This window comes from Rhinoderma darwinii, chromosome 2 (genome assembly GCF_050947455.1).
Source record: "Rhinoderma darwinii isolate aRhiDar2 chromosome 2, aRhiDar2.hap1, whole genome shotgun sequence".
Classification (NCBI taxonomy): domain Eukaryota; kingdom Metazoa; phylum Chordata; class Amphibia; order Anura; family Rhinodermatidae; genus Rhinoderma; species Rhinoderma darwinii.
Window position 1 is genome coordinate 400,134,841 of NC_134688.1, and position 14,976 is coordinate 400,149,816.

The following is a 14,976-nucleotide window of genomic DNA, read 5'->3' on the forward strand; positions in this document are numbered from 1 at the left end:
GTGCACGCCCTGATTGGCTGTCTAGTAGCGCCTCTCTACAGGACAGTACTACATGTCCTGTACTGCTCTTTACCTGCGCCAGGATGAGTTGCTTCTTTGGACACCAGGTGAGGACGGCTCCATGTTATATTTCTGGTATAATGTGTACTGTACAGGCTTCTGAAGAAGAAAGTGATTTACAGCCTCCAGGTTTTTTTTTTTTATATGTGAGAACTTGCTTTATCTGCATTAGTTATCTGCTAAATCATCTTTTTTTCTTATCTGTGGTTGACATTTTGGGGGCTTTCAAACCATTTCCTAGTTTTCCATAGTTATGGTCTCAAATTACAATATTTTCAACTTACAATCATCTCCCTGGAACCAATATTGTAACTTTAGGGAACACTGTGCTTACAATACATGCTTTAATTGTATTTTTGTGCTTTATTTGTCTTAAATCCACCTTTTTTTTTATCATTTTGGGGGCCTTGGAACCAATTACCAGTTTTCCATAGGGTTATGGTTTCAACCAGGGGCGTAACTAGGAAAGACTGGGCCCCATAGTTACATAGTTAGTACGGCTGAAAAAAGACACATGTCCATCAAGTTCAACCAAGGGAAGGGAAAAGGGAAGGAAAAATTTCTACACATAGGAGCTAATATTTTTTTGTTCTAGGAAATTATCTAACCCTTTTTTAAAGCCATCTACTGTCCCTGCTGTGACCAGCTCCTGCGGTAGGCTATTCCATAGATTCACAGTTCTCACTGTAAAGAAGCCTTGTCGCCCCTGAAGCTTGAACCTTTTTTTCTCCAAACGGAGGGAGTGCCCCCTTGTTTTTTGAGGGGGTTTTACATGGAACAGGATTTCACAATATTTTTTGTATGTGCCATTAATATATTTATATAAATGAATCATGTCCCCCCTTAGTCGTCTTTTTTCAAGGCTAAATAGGTTTAATACTTTCAATCTTTCCTCATAGCTTAAATTCTCCATGCCCCTAATTTGCTTCGTTGCTCTTCTTTGTATTTTTTCCAACTCCAGGGCATCCTTTCTATGAACTGGAGCCCAGAACTGAACTGCATATTCTAGATGAGGCCTCACTAATGCTTTGTAAAGTGGTAATATTACATCCCTGTCCCGCGAGTCCATGCCTCTTTTAATACACGACAATATCCTGCTGGCCTTTGAAGCAGCTGATTGACACTGCATGCTGTTATTGAGTTTATGATTTACAAGTACACCCAGATCCTTCTCAACAAGTGAATCCGCCAGTGTAGCTCCCCCTAGGACATATGATGCATGCAGGTTGTTGGTACCCAGATGCATAACTTTACATTTATCTACATTAAACTTCATCTGCCAAGTGGACGCCCAAACACTTAGTTTGTTTAAATCTGCCTGCAATTCATGAACATCTTCCATAGACTGAACTATATTACATAGCTTGGTGTCATCTGCAAAAATAGAAATAGTGCTATTAATCCCATCCTCTATATCATTAATAAATAAGTTGAATAATAGTGGTCCCAGCACTGAACCCTGGGGTACACCACTTATAACCGGTGACCATTCAGAGAAGGAATCATTGACCACAACCCTCTGGATACGGTCCTTGAGCCAATTCTCAATCCAATTACAAATTATATTTTCTAAACCTATAGTCCTTAATTTACCCATTAGGCGTCTATGGGGGACAGTGTCAAATGCCTTTGCAAAGTCCAAAAACACTAAATCCACAGCGGCCCCTCTGTCTAGACTTCTGCTCACCTCTTCATAAAAACAGATTAGGTTAGTTTGACAACTTCTGTCCTTAGTAAAACCGTGCTGGCTGTCACTTATAATGTTATTTATTGTCACATAATCCTGTATATAGTCCCTCAATAGCCCCTCAAACATTTTCCCCAAGATGGATGTTAAGCTTACTGGTCTATAATTACCCAGGGAAGACCTAGAGCCCTTTTTGAAAATAGGCACCACATTTGCGCTGCGCCAGTCCCTTGGCACTATACCAGTCACTAGAGAATCTCTGAATATTATGAAAAGGGGGACAGAAATAACTGAACTAAGCTCTTTAAGAACTCTAGGGTGTAACCCATCTGGTCCCGGGGCCTTGTGCACATTTATTTTATTTAATTTAGCTTGGACCATATCTACATTCATCCAATTCAGTATATCAACTGATATATTAACAGCACCGGCAGCGGCTACATCAGCTGCTCTTTCTTCTGTTGTATATACAGAGCTAAAGAACCCATTTAGTAACTCTGCCTTCTCTTGATCCCCTGTGACCAACTCCCCATTACCACTATCTAGGGGTCCTACATGTTCAGACCTTGGCTTTTTAGCATTTATATACTTGAAGAATTTTTTGGGATTTGTTTTACTATCCTTGGCCACCTGCCTTTCATTTTGTATTTTTGCTAATTTTATTACATTTTTACAGATTTTATTAAGCTCTTTATATTTTACAAAGGCTACAGCTGTACCCTCGGATTTGTATTTTTTAAATGCCCTTTTTTTGTCATGTATTGCCCCTTTCACAGAAGGTGTAAGCCATGTGGGGTTTAATTTTAGTCGTTTATACTTATTACCTGTAGGAATACATTTTGCACTATAATAACTCAAAGTAGATTTGAAAATCTCCCATTTATCATTTGTCCCATTATTTGACATTAGTTCTTCCCAGTCCATATCCTGAATTGCCACCCTCATCCTGGGGAAATTGGCTTTCTTAAAATTAAATGTTTTTGCCCTCCCAGCCTGCGTTTGTTTTTTACAGTATAGGTAAAATGTAACTATATTATGATCACTGTTACCAAGGTTTTCACGAACATTGACATTCCCAACAAGATCTGCATTATTAGAAATGACCAGATCCAACAGAGCTTCACCTCTAGTCGGGTCTTCCACAAACTGGCCCATAAAATGTTCCTGCAACAGGTTGAGGAAATGTCTCCCCTTTGCAGTTGAAGCCAAACCATGACACCAATTAATATCCCGGAAATTAAAATCTCCCATTATCACTACAGTACCCGCCTGTGCAGCCCACTCCATCTGTTTATATAGCTGAACTTCCATCTCCTCAGTTATATTGGGGGGTCTATAGATTACACCAAAAGTAATTTTTTCAGTGTTTACCTCCCTGTCTAGTTCCACCCACAAGGTTTCAACCTCCTCACAATCTTCACCCTCTATTGTCTCTTTCACACTCGCCTTCATATCACTTCTCACATACAGACATACACCACCGCCTTTCCTATTTGTCCTGTCTTTCCGAAAAAGTGTAAAACCCTGTAGATTTACAGCCCAGTCATGTGAAGAGTCCAGCCATGTTTCAGCAACACCAACTATATCTATATTTTCTTCCAGTATCAAGGCCTCCAGCTCCCCCATTTTGCTTGCTAGACTTCTGGCATTTGTGAACATACACTTTAACTTGCCTGTCAGTTTTTCACTTTTATTATCAGAAATGTGATTTGACATTAATCGGGCCTTTTTATTTACACTGATGTTTTGTAACGAAAGGATCTCCTTATCTTGTTGTCTAGTCCTCTCCCCACCGTCTGTTTCTCCCCCCACCAATATAGTCTGACCCCTCTCTAACCTGACTACCCCTTTTTTTTCTACATTGACCTCCCTCCTCATCCCTAGTTTAAATACTCCGCCACCCCAGCTAGAATTCTCTCCCCCAGCACAGCGGACCCCCTTCCATTTAGGTGCAAATCATCTGCAGAATACAGTTTGTACCCCAATGAAAAGTCAGCCCAGTGCTCTAGGAACCCAAATCCTTCTCCTCTACACCAAGACTTCAGCCATGCATTTAACTCCCTGAGCTCCCGCTGTCTTTCCTGTGATGCGCATGGCACAGGCAGTATTCCTGAGAATACTACTTTGGAGGTCCTTCCCTTCAGCTTGTAGCCTAGTTCTTTAAAATTATTCTTAAGGCTCCTCCACCTACCATTTATTCTGTCGTTGGTACCGACATGGACCACGACAGCTGGATCATCACCAGCCCCTCCCAGCAATTTGTCCACCCGTTCCACCACATGCCGAACCCTGGCACCAGGGAGACAGCAAACCATTCGGTTGAGGTGGTCTTGGCGACAAATTATTCTATCCGTCTTCCTGATTATAGAATCCCCTACGACTATCAATTGCCTTGGCTTACCTGCATTACCATCCCGCCGACTACTAGCTGGGCTGTTCTCCCGGCTGTTAGGGAGATCAGTATCCACTAGGGCTGCCATTTCTGAGACTGACACCCTCGCATCATCACCCAACTTGGCAATTTTGCCTGGAATGTCAGAAACCGGATAGGCCTTCCTTTTCTTTGACCCCTTTCTACTGCCCCTAACTACATTAACCCAGCTACTTACCTGATCCTGCTCACCCATGTCTTCACCCTCCAGTTCTAACCCACTAACTGCATGCTCCGTGAGCAGCAAGCTCCGCTCAAAATTGTCTATCCTCCTCAGTGTTGCATTCTGCTCCTCCAGATCTCCTCCAGATCTCGAAGTTTGCTATAAACATAGCAAACTTTTGACTGGGGCCCCCCTCTGCTGGGTATCACACAACCCCCCCCCTTGTAGATAGTGCCTCCCTATAGATTCCACCACACAGCACCCCCCTATAGATAGCACCATACACAGCCCCCTGTAGATAACACCATACAGGCCCCCTCTGTAGATAACGCCATATAGCCCCCCCCCCCCAAAAAAAAACGGCCCATAGTTTGTCCTACAAAAGACATGCATCCCCTATCCACAGGACAGGGGATACATGTGTGATCGCTGGCAGCGATAAGGAGAACGGGGGACCGAAAGTCCCCCGACGTTCTCCATGACGAACCTCGGACTTCCGGTGTCTGCGCAGTTCAATAAAAATGAAAGGAGCGCTGGTCACGACTGCGCACAAGCGCGACCTGTGCGCAAGTCATTTCCATGGAGCTGCCGACACAGACCCCGGAAGTCTGAGGTTTGTCATGGAGAACTTAGGGGGGACTTTCGGTTCCCCGTTCTCCTCGCTGGGCGTCCCAGCGATCCCACATGTATCCCCTATCCTGTGGATAGGGGATTCATGTCTTTTGTAGGAACAACCCCTTCAGTGGCGTCGCGCTGTAGCAGCCATAGCGGCTGCTAGCGGAGCCTGCGGCCATGGGAGGGGGCCATGCCGGCGGGTGGCACGGGCCCCCTCATGCTGCAGGCCCAGTAGAAGTCGCTACGGCTGCTATAGCGGTAGTTACGCCACTACGTATAGGTTTGTACGGCGTAAAACTACAGCTCCCAGCATGGCCAGAAAAATGGTAAGGATATGCTGGGAGATGCTGTTTCACAAAAAAAAAAAATCATACCACCCATCATCTCGCTGCAGATCATACAGTGACTACAATACTGATTAGAGGCAGAATAAACATTTACATTAAGTGACTCACCGGTGACGTCTCAGATTCTAGTTCTTTTCTTCTCCCTCCGGTTCAGACATCTATGATGGATTTCTTCCGGCCATGACCCATTTCTGCAGTTTTCCGTTTAGATGTCTTCAGCTTCTCACTTTTAAAACATTTCTGCACCTATAAACAAAGTTAAAATTCTCAACACATCTAAATATAACTGACACACACACACACACACACACACACACACACACACACACACACACACACACACACACCGTGCCCCCTGTAGATAGTGCCCCCTGTAGATAGTGACCTACATAGAAGCCCCTGTAGATAGTGCCCACATATGGGCTCCAGAGCTGCAAGGCAATAGTGCGAACCACTGAGCCACCGTGCTGCCCTACATATAGCTTCCCCTAATGTTAGTGCTCCACGTATAGCCCACCTCTGTAGATAGTGTCTCACATATAGCTCCCCCTGTATATAGTGTCCCACATATAGCCCACCCCTGTAGACTGTGCACTACATATAGCCACCCTGTTGCTAGTGCCCCACAGGTAACCCACCCCTGTATATAGTGTCCCACACATAGCCCACCCCTATAGAAAGTACCCTAAAAATAGCTCCCCTATAGATAGTGCTCTACATATAGCCCACCCCTGTATAGTGTCTCACATATACTGCCCCACATATAGACCCCCCTGTAGATAGTGGCCCACATCCCCACATAAGGACCTCCCCTGTAGCTAGTGCCCCACATATAGACCCCCCCTGTATATAGTGCCCCACATATAGACCCCCTGTAGATAGTGGCCAACATCCAAACATACAGACCTCCCCTGTAGCTAGTGCCCCACATATAGACCCCCCCTGTATATAGTGGCCCACATATAGACCCCCCCTGTATATAGTGCCCCACATATAGACCCCCTGTAGATAGTGGCCAACATCCAAACATACAGACCTCCCCTGTAGCTAGTGCCCCACATATAGACCCCCCCTGTATATAGTGGCCCACATATAGACCCCCCCTGTATATAATGGCCCACATATAAAGCCCCCTGTATATAGTGGCCCACACCCCCACATATAGACCCCCTGTAGCTACTGCCCCACATATAGACCCCCCTATATATAATAGCGCACATAAAGACGACCCCCCCCCCTGTAGATAGACCCCCCAATATAGAATAGCCCACATAAAGACGACCCCCCCCCCCCTGTAGATAGACCCCCCACTATAGATAATGCCATTCACATTTTTAGGAGGAAAAAAATATATACACTTGACATACTCACATGTTCCCGGTCCCACGCTGTTCACTGGCGATGCAGACATGCTCTCTTCTGAGCATGTCTGCAGGAGCTGAACGAGCGTCCTCCAATGACGCTGATTGGCGGGGCAGAATGACTTGCCCCGCCAATCAGCACCTTCCAAGCATGGAAGTGGCGCGATGATGTCATCGCGCCGCTAGCCAATCAGTGTCATTGTAAGGCACTGGATGGTCAGGCACGGAACATGCCCGGCCATTCAGTGCTAATACATGTATTTGGCTGCCGCTAGCACTGGGGCCCCCTCCGGTGCTAGCGACACCTACAGGCATGAGAGGGCCTGTGTAAGGCTCGGCGGCGCGGGCCCCACAGTAGCGGCGCTACCGCTGTAGCAGCCATAACGGCTGCTAGCGGCGCCACCGGGCATTTGGGTAGGCGTGTCGGCTGGCGGCACGGGCCCCCTCAAGCCCCGGGCCCCGTAGCAGCCGCTACGGCTGCTACCACGGTAGTTACGCCACTGGTTTCAACATACAATGGTCACCCCGGAGCCAATTTAAATTTGTATATTGAGGGACCACTGTATATGGTTTTATACAGCATTTTATAAAGACGCTACGGTATAGAATGTTTTTTTTATTTATTATTTCAAATAAAATAGCTGTGATTGCATTGTCAAATCAAACTCTTCACCACTGCAATTATTCTTCATCAGGTCTAGATGACTGCCTACAACAATACATAAAAAACTTTGAGAGGGAAAAAATTGCTGGGGACCAATTACTTCGGATTACTCATCAAGAACTGGAAGAACTGGGAGTTACAAGAATTGGACACCAGGAACTTATCTTGGAAGCAGTAGACTTGTTGTGTGCATTGGTAAGTAAGATATTACACATGAATTTATCCATAAATTGTCATGCGGAACATGTGATTCTCCAGTTTTCATTGTTAAAAGGTTTTATTCAGTTTAAGGCTTTTTGAGGCTTCAGAATAGTGGTGCTTGAGTGTTCATCGCCTGTGCATCAGAATCATTGTTTACATCTTCCTCTGACCCCTTTCGTCAAAACTTCCTCGATCCTAATGTTCTCTGTAAAAACCCACAATGAATGAATGTCTTTTAAATACTGGCACCATCTAGTCCAGCATTGATGTTCACTGGATTCACACTGAAAGTGAACGATGAAAAACGTGCTCACTTGATTTTAAGCTTCGCTTCCGGTTCACGTGTCCAATTTCTATTCAGAGAAGCTCCAGTCGTGAACGGGCAGGTTTCTCTAAAAAAGTGGCCATTCAGTGTGCATACCACTTAGTGGGACCGCACATTAAATATTGTGTACCGTTTTGGGCACCAGTGTACTATGAACTACATAGTAGAGCTTGAATACATTCAAAGACGGGCAACCAAAGTAATAAATGGAATGGGTGGACTAACATACCCAGAAAAATCTAAATTAGGGTTATTTAGTTTAGAAAAAAGACATCTGTGGGGTGACCTAATAACTATTTATAAATATATCCAAGGTTAATACCTTGATCTATTTATACTTAGGACTGTAACGATAACAAGTGGGCATCCTCTATATCTAGAGGAAAGAAGGTTTCTACACAAACATAGAAGGAGATTCTTTACTGTAAGAGCAGTGACACTATGGAACTCTCTGCCAGAGGAAGTTGTCATGGTGAATTCACTAAAAGAGTTCAAAAGGGGCCTAGACGTCTTTCTTGAGTGTAATAATATTACAAGTTATGGACATTCGATTACTGGAAATGGAGCGTTGATCCAGGAATTTATTAGAATTGCCAGATTTGGAGTCCGGAAGGAGTTATTGTTCCTTAAAGAGGCTCTGTCACCACATTATAAGTGGCCTATATTGTACATAATATGACCGCGCTGTAATGTAGATGACAGCAGTGTTTTTTTATTTAGAAAAACGATCATTTTTGACGGAGTTATGACCTATTTAATCTTTATGCTAATGAGTTTCTCAATGGACAACTGGGAGTGTTTTACTTTTTGACCAAGTGGGCATTGTAGAGAGAAGTGTATGATGCTGACCAATCAGCGTCATACACTTCTCCCCATTCATTTACACAGCACATAGCGATATAGCTATATCGCTATTTGCAGCCACATAAACTCACTATAACATTACTGCAGTGTCCGGACAGTGAACATACATTAACTCCAGCCAGGACGTCGTGTCTATTCACAATCCTGACACTTCTGTAGTGTCTCTGTGAGATTTACAGCAAGGCAAGCGTAATCTCGTTTGAAATGACAGGTTACATAGTAATCTCGCGAGATTACGCTTGCCTTGCTGTAAATATCACAGAGACGCTACATAAGTGTCAGGATTGTGAATAGACGTGACGTCCTGGCTGGAGGTAATGTATTTTCACTGTCCGGACACTGCAGTAACGTTATAGTGTGTTTATGTGGCTACATATAGCTATATCGCTATCTGCAGTGTAAATGAATGGAGAGAAGTGTATGATGCTGATTGGTCAGCGTCATACACTCCTCTGTACAACGCCCACTTGGTCATATAGTAAAACATGCCCAGTTGTCCATTAAGAAACTCATTAGGATAAATCTAATATAGGTCATAACTCCGTCAAAAATGATCGTTTTTCTAAATAAAAAACCCAGCTGGAATCTACATTACAGCGCCGATCACATTATGTACAAGATAGGCCACTTATAATGTGGTGACAGAGCCTCTTTAAGTTTAGAATCCTTGCCTTTTGCAAAATGAGGTACATTGACTAGTCAGTGAAGTTGTTGTATAAAATATCTAAAGTGATTTCTGGGAGATTATTCCCCCTATTGTAATTAATAAGAAATGTACCTTTTCAGTTAGGCGTTCCATGACCATGTTAAGGTAAGAGGCAATCGTTTATTTAGGTCCTGGAACTCTGAGGTGATTTCTAATATTCTTAATCCTTTCCACCATTGATTGACTTGCAATAAAAAATACACCTTCACCCTTGTCAAATAGACGGCCTACAGCTGTAGATGTGTGTAGTATGATGTTCTGCAGCAGCTGGGACACATCGGTATAAATCACAGCAAAGAAGGACATATATTCACTCAAAAAACACTGCATCCTGCTGGAAACTGCTGTTTGAACCTGCCCGTGTATTAGTAAATGTGGCCTCTTTCGGTGTTTTTGTAAAATCTGCATATTATACAATGCAGTTGCTGAAGAACTGGAGCACTGCATGTCAATCGATCAGTGACTGGCGCACTAGAAGGAAATTCCTGCTATTCTATATAATCTTTTTTTTTTTTCTACCATTGTGTTTAGGGATGGCATGAAAAACTGCATTCATTATTTTTATTATCTCAACATTTCCTTACAGAACTATGGACTGGAAACAGAAAATCTAAAAACTCTTTCACATAAATTGAATGCATCTGCCAAAAATCTCCAAAATTTTATAACCGGGAGAAGGCGAAGCGGCCATTATGATGGAAAGATCAGCAGGAAATTACCAAATGACTTCCTGACTTCTGTCGTTGACCTTATTGGCTCAGCAAAGAGCCTCCTTGCCTGGCTGGACAGGTAGGATTTCCTTTAGTTCATAATATTGGGAGAAAGAAAATATATACTGTAGACCACAATTTTCCCATGTTTCCAAGTACCGCTTATTCAAATAAATAACATCGGGGTACCCCGAAAGCTGTAATCCTACATATGTTTAGCATAGTATAAGGGTAGTGGGGGCACCCCCTAGAAACCTAGCATATGTTCCCTGGATGAAATGTACCACATGTTGAGAACTTTGGGTAACGATTGCGTAACACCGCATTTCTGAGAGGTCATCTAAGGTTTAGAATTTAGTCAATTCTATCTGTCATACAAGTTACTAGTATCGTTTCTGAGTTGTCCTTCTAAAAAACAGTCAGTAGAATGATGACTCAACCACCAAGGCTACATTTACCACTTGCTGCTTTTCTTTTTATTCTGGCCTCGATCACAGCGCGTAGGTTCTGGAATGTCACATTTGACCGCCCAATAAAAGATGCGAACATAAAATGGGCTACTGTTATTAAATTCTGGATTATTGGATTCTGGATTTAAAGGAGTATTCATTTTTTATCATCATTTTTAAGACAACACTGAGGGAGAGACAGAGGTACGCTAATAATATAATAATCATAAATCTCCCCAATATCGAGAAAATAACAGAACTTCACTTAGAAAAAGACCTGACAAGCTATTGTCCGGTATAATAGCAGTTAACCATACCCCCATTTAATCAACATAGAACGTTTATAGTGAAACTCGGTGCAAATTTTCATTTAACATACCAGGGGCGTCAATTCTTTTACTCTGTTCCCTCAAATGCAAATCTCCTAGTTGTACACGATAGGTCCTTTGAAGCCTTCAGACAACAGAGCAGGAAGTGATGTCAGAAGTGGGCGTTGTTTTGGCTACTCTTCCTCTACAGCCCAGTAACATGCAGCTATTTTATTATTTTCTCTTGCATTAAGATAATGTATTGTACAGAGCACCTTGTAAACTTGCATTTGAGGGATTAGAGTGAAAGAATGAATGGTCCTAGTTGGTCTATTTAACCAATTCTGAAAATCCGCCCAGGGTATCACTTTAAATTAATCAATGTGGTCATTCGGTGCCATTTTGATGCTTGGAAGACTTGATGATCAATATGATTAACTGATGAATACACATCAGAATTTTATTACATTTCATGTTCTTACATGTATGATCAGGATGCTGCGATGTACGTGGATTAAGTAGAAAATATTTTCACACAATATTACAAATATTTTTAGCAATTTTGTATTTTGTCACTCCCGTATGTTGCTAGGGGAGAAGGATAGCTGTTTATTCATGTAATGTTCCAAATGAAAACTGTTCTAAAATGTCATAGATATTGTTACTAATGTCTAGTGAATTTTAAGTGATTTTGTATTTCAAGTTTGTATCTTCAAAGCAGCAAAATCTCAATCCTCCCCTTATAGCAGCTTAATATTTTATTGCGTTTGTTGTGCAGGTTATCCTTTTTTTTGGGTTTGTTTCATGGCACTTCGCATCCTTTTTGTCTTTTTAATACAAATATATTTTTTCTCTCTATTAAACAGTCTGAAATGCACGCTAGTTAATTTATTAGTATTTATGCTGTAGTGTGTTGGTTTATATATTTAGTGGTTCGTACGCTGTATGAGAGAAAGGAGTGAGCTTTCCATCCCTATGAATCACTTGGACGAACCTAATAAAAATAAAAAAAAGTGAAGCTCTGCTACTATACAGAATATGTTCAACATTTTCAGTTTTATATCCTGAATTAATCTACATATAAAGTTAAGTAAAATAACTTTGCAAATATTCTGATCTTAAGTTACCGCCTGTACTATAGACCAGAGCCGCATTCAGATTACTGCATGGTGTAAAATGTTTTAAATATTCCCAAAATGCAAATTGCCAGAACAAGTTCTGTGCAGACATTGATATAGCACAGAATGCTGCGAGATTTCAGTTCTGAAGCCTGCGGAAAAACTGTGAATGCAGCTCTGGACGACAGGCTGTAATTTGGGAACAGTACAAGATAAGTAATGCATTTAGAAAAGTTGCTCAACTCAATTTAATTCTATATGAAACTGTAAAATGGTGTTTAAAGTGGACATACCCTTTAAACTTTGTGTTCGGGAAATGTATGAGTGGCATAAATAATAACTCAATTCCCTGCATTTGATCAGATAACACCTTGTAAATTCCCATAATAAGTCATTGGAAGTTATTCAGATCCCTAACGTATTCTTTAAAGGAGCTGCCAAGGTGGAAGTTTGTTATAACGTGTTAAAGTCCATTACTTTTTTTTTTTAGTTAGGCCTCGTGCGGCACATGGAGTCCCTACATCACCACATTGCGGAGGTATTCTCCCGTAGAAGCACAAAATCTATCTCTGCAAAAGGGCATGATTGTTTTTTCTGTTAAGTTCCATGTTTCTGACAGAAAAGAAATCTACTGTATAAAAAATCAGTACCATACAAAGGTACAGTATGGCCCCTATAGAATTCTATGTTGTATTTCCCGGCTCTGTGCAATGTGGAGTTTATACTAAGGCGTAATGCAGCCATGTGCATGAGGCCTTATTCTCACTCCCCAACCTTAACTCCTCCATTATTTTTATGTCTAATTGAGAAGCCCTATTGGTAAAAATATAACTAAACTGAACATTAAAGGAGTTTTTCCCATCAGAGACATTTTTAACATATCCACAGGATATGTCAGATCTCTAGAACGGTTCCCCCTAAACCCGTTACACCTTTTTGTCCACGCTGACTCCCGGACACATCCTAGTTACTTGGCCGGGAGTTAAAAAAACCGCTTAGCTCGCTGAGTTACACTATTTCCGTAACTCCAATAGTAGTGAATGGCAGTTACGGAAGCAGCATAGCATGCTACGCTGCTTCCGTAACTAACATTCAGTTCTATGGGACTTACGAAAACAGCTTAGCTCGGCGAGCTACGCTGTTTTCGTAACTCCCGACCATGTAACCTTTTTCATGGTCGGAATTCAGCTGCAACACAGAGGCAGAACGGGGTTTAGGGGGCCCTGTTCTAGAGATAGGTGTGGGTCCCAGAGGTGGGACCCGTATCTATCTGACATCTATGACATATCCTGTGGATATCAAGAAAGATAGTCGAACAACAGCACACGTCTCCAGATAATTAGTGGTTTTATTGTCCGGACATCCACGACAAACAGGCAACGTTTCGACCGATAGTGAGTGTAGGGTCTTTGTCAAGCCTAACATTCTATCTAAAAACATCATCCTAAATAGGTGAACTCAAATAATCACATGGTACATTACAACCAGTGATAATCGTGATCCCGGTCTCCCAGGTGAATCATACATTAGTCTTAATAACAACCAACAACTTGTTACATAATGATACAAAAGTGTATAAATCCGACATACTATGGATTGAAGATGTATTGTAAGTATTTAAGACATCAATCGTTAATCTTAGAGTAGAAAACGAAGAAGGGAAGTTCACCCCACTCCATGTTCCAGCTCCGATCCCAGGACGCCACTGCGCATGCTCCGCAATCAGTGCATCGTAAATCCGTACAATCCGTACAATCAGCAAGGGGCAGGTTAAGATTACCTTCTCCTGTTCTCATTTTATTGGATACTTGGACACATGTGACTTATCGTCACGCAGTGATGGCGTCCTTGACAACATGAGATTATATCCTATAGCGTTTCCCCATGTGATTGCTATCACATTGTGTGGATTGATATTTCTGAACCACATAGTGTGAGATTGAGGATATTCTATCCTCTATAGGCACTTGATTGAAAGAGATGTTTTTTGTAATACTTCTGCTTCCATTGTGCTGTTACGATGCACTGATTGCGGAGCATGCGCAGTGGCGTCCTGGGATCGGAGCTGGAACCTGGAGTGTGGTGAACTTCCCTTCTTCGTTTTCTACTCTAAGATTAACGATTGATGTCTTAAATATTTACAATACATCTTCAATCCATAGTATGTCGGATTTATACACTTTTGTATCATTATGTAACAAGTTGTTGGTTGTTATTAAGACTAATGTATGATTCACCTGGGAGACCGGGATCACGATTCTCACTGGTTGGAATGGACCATGTGATTATTTGAGTTCACCTATTTAGGATGATTTTTTTAGATAGAATGTTAGGCTTGACAAAGACCCTACATTCACTATGGGTCGAAACGTTGCCTGTTTGTCGTGGATGTCCTGACAATAAAACCACTTTGATTATCTGGAGATGTGTGCTGTTGTTCGACTATCTTTCTTGGAATTCTACAACATGCCGGAGTGGGTTTGCCTGGCTTGACAGCGTGCACCGCGCCAGACTCGGGATTTGTGCTGCTTCAAAATCTTTTACTTTGCTTCATATCCTGTGGATATGTCATAAACATCTCTCCTGTGAAAACCCCTTTAATAATAGGAAAGGACTAAATAAATCAAGAACTAAATAAACTTTAGAACTATAGCTGGGTTGGTGCAGCTGCTTTGAATGTACACTGTTTTATTAAACCTATAGGTATACCAAAACAATTAGTTTCCATATTGCAATATTCCAACCAGATATTCTACTAGTTATGAGGTGTTTGAATTTACATGATCAGTACCTAGCTGTGTATTACCATTCAGGTCATATACATGGACATACGTGTAAGGAGAAAACTGATCAACATTGCCCTGTGTATTCAAACAAGTTGAGATCCAAGACCGAAAATGTGCAAAAAGCTTTATATTTGTTGGAATGGCGAGCTTGGAGAGGATTTATGATACCTTTTGTGTATAA

The 14,976-nt window shown here is 42.0% G+C and overlaps 1 protein-coding gene across 3 annotated transcripts in view; it reads left to right on the forward strand.

The window, feature by feature from the left end:
• Positions 1 to 14,976, forward strand: part of CNKSR2 (connector enhancer of kinase suppressor of Ras 2) — a 371,721-nt gene that overhangs the window by 61,832 nt on the left and 294,913 nt on the right. For all 3 annotated transcript variants that reach the window (XM_075854043.1, XM_075854044.1, XM_075854045.1), the window contains exons 2-3: positions 7,360 to 7,523; positions 10,011 to 10,213. In XM_075854043.1, the coding sequence (XP_075710158.1) occupies positions 7,360 to 7,523; positions 10,011 to 10,213 (367 nt within the window). The remainder of the gene's footprint in view (positions 1 to 7,359; positions 7,524 to 10,010; positions 10,214 to 14,976) is intronic.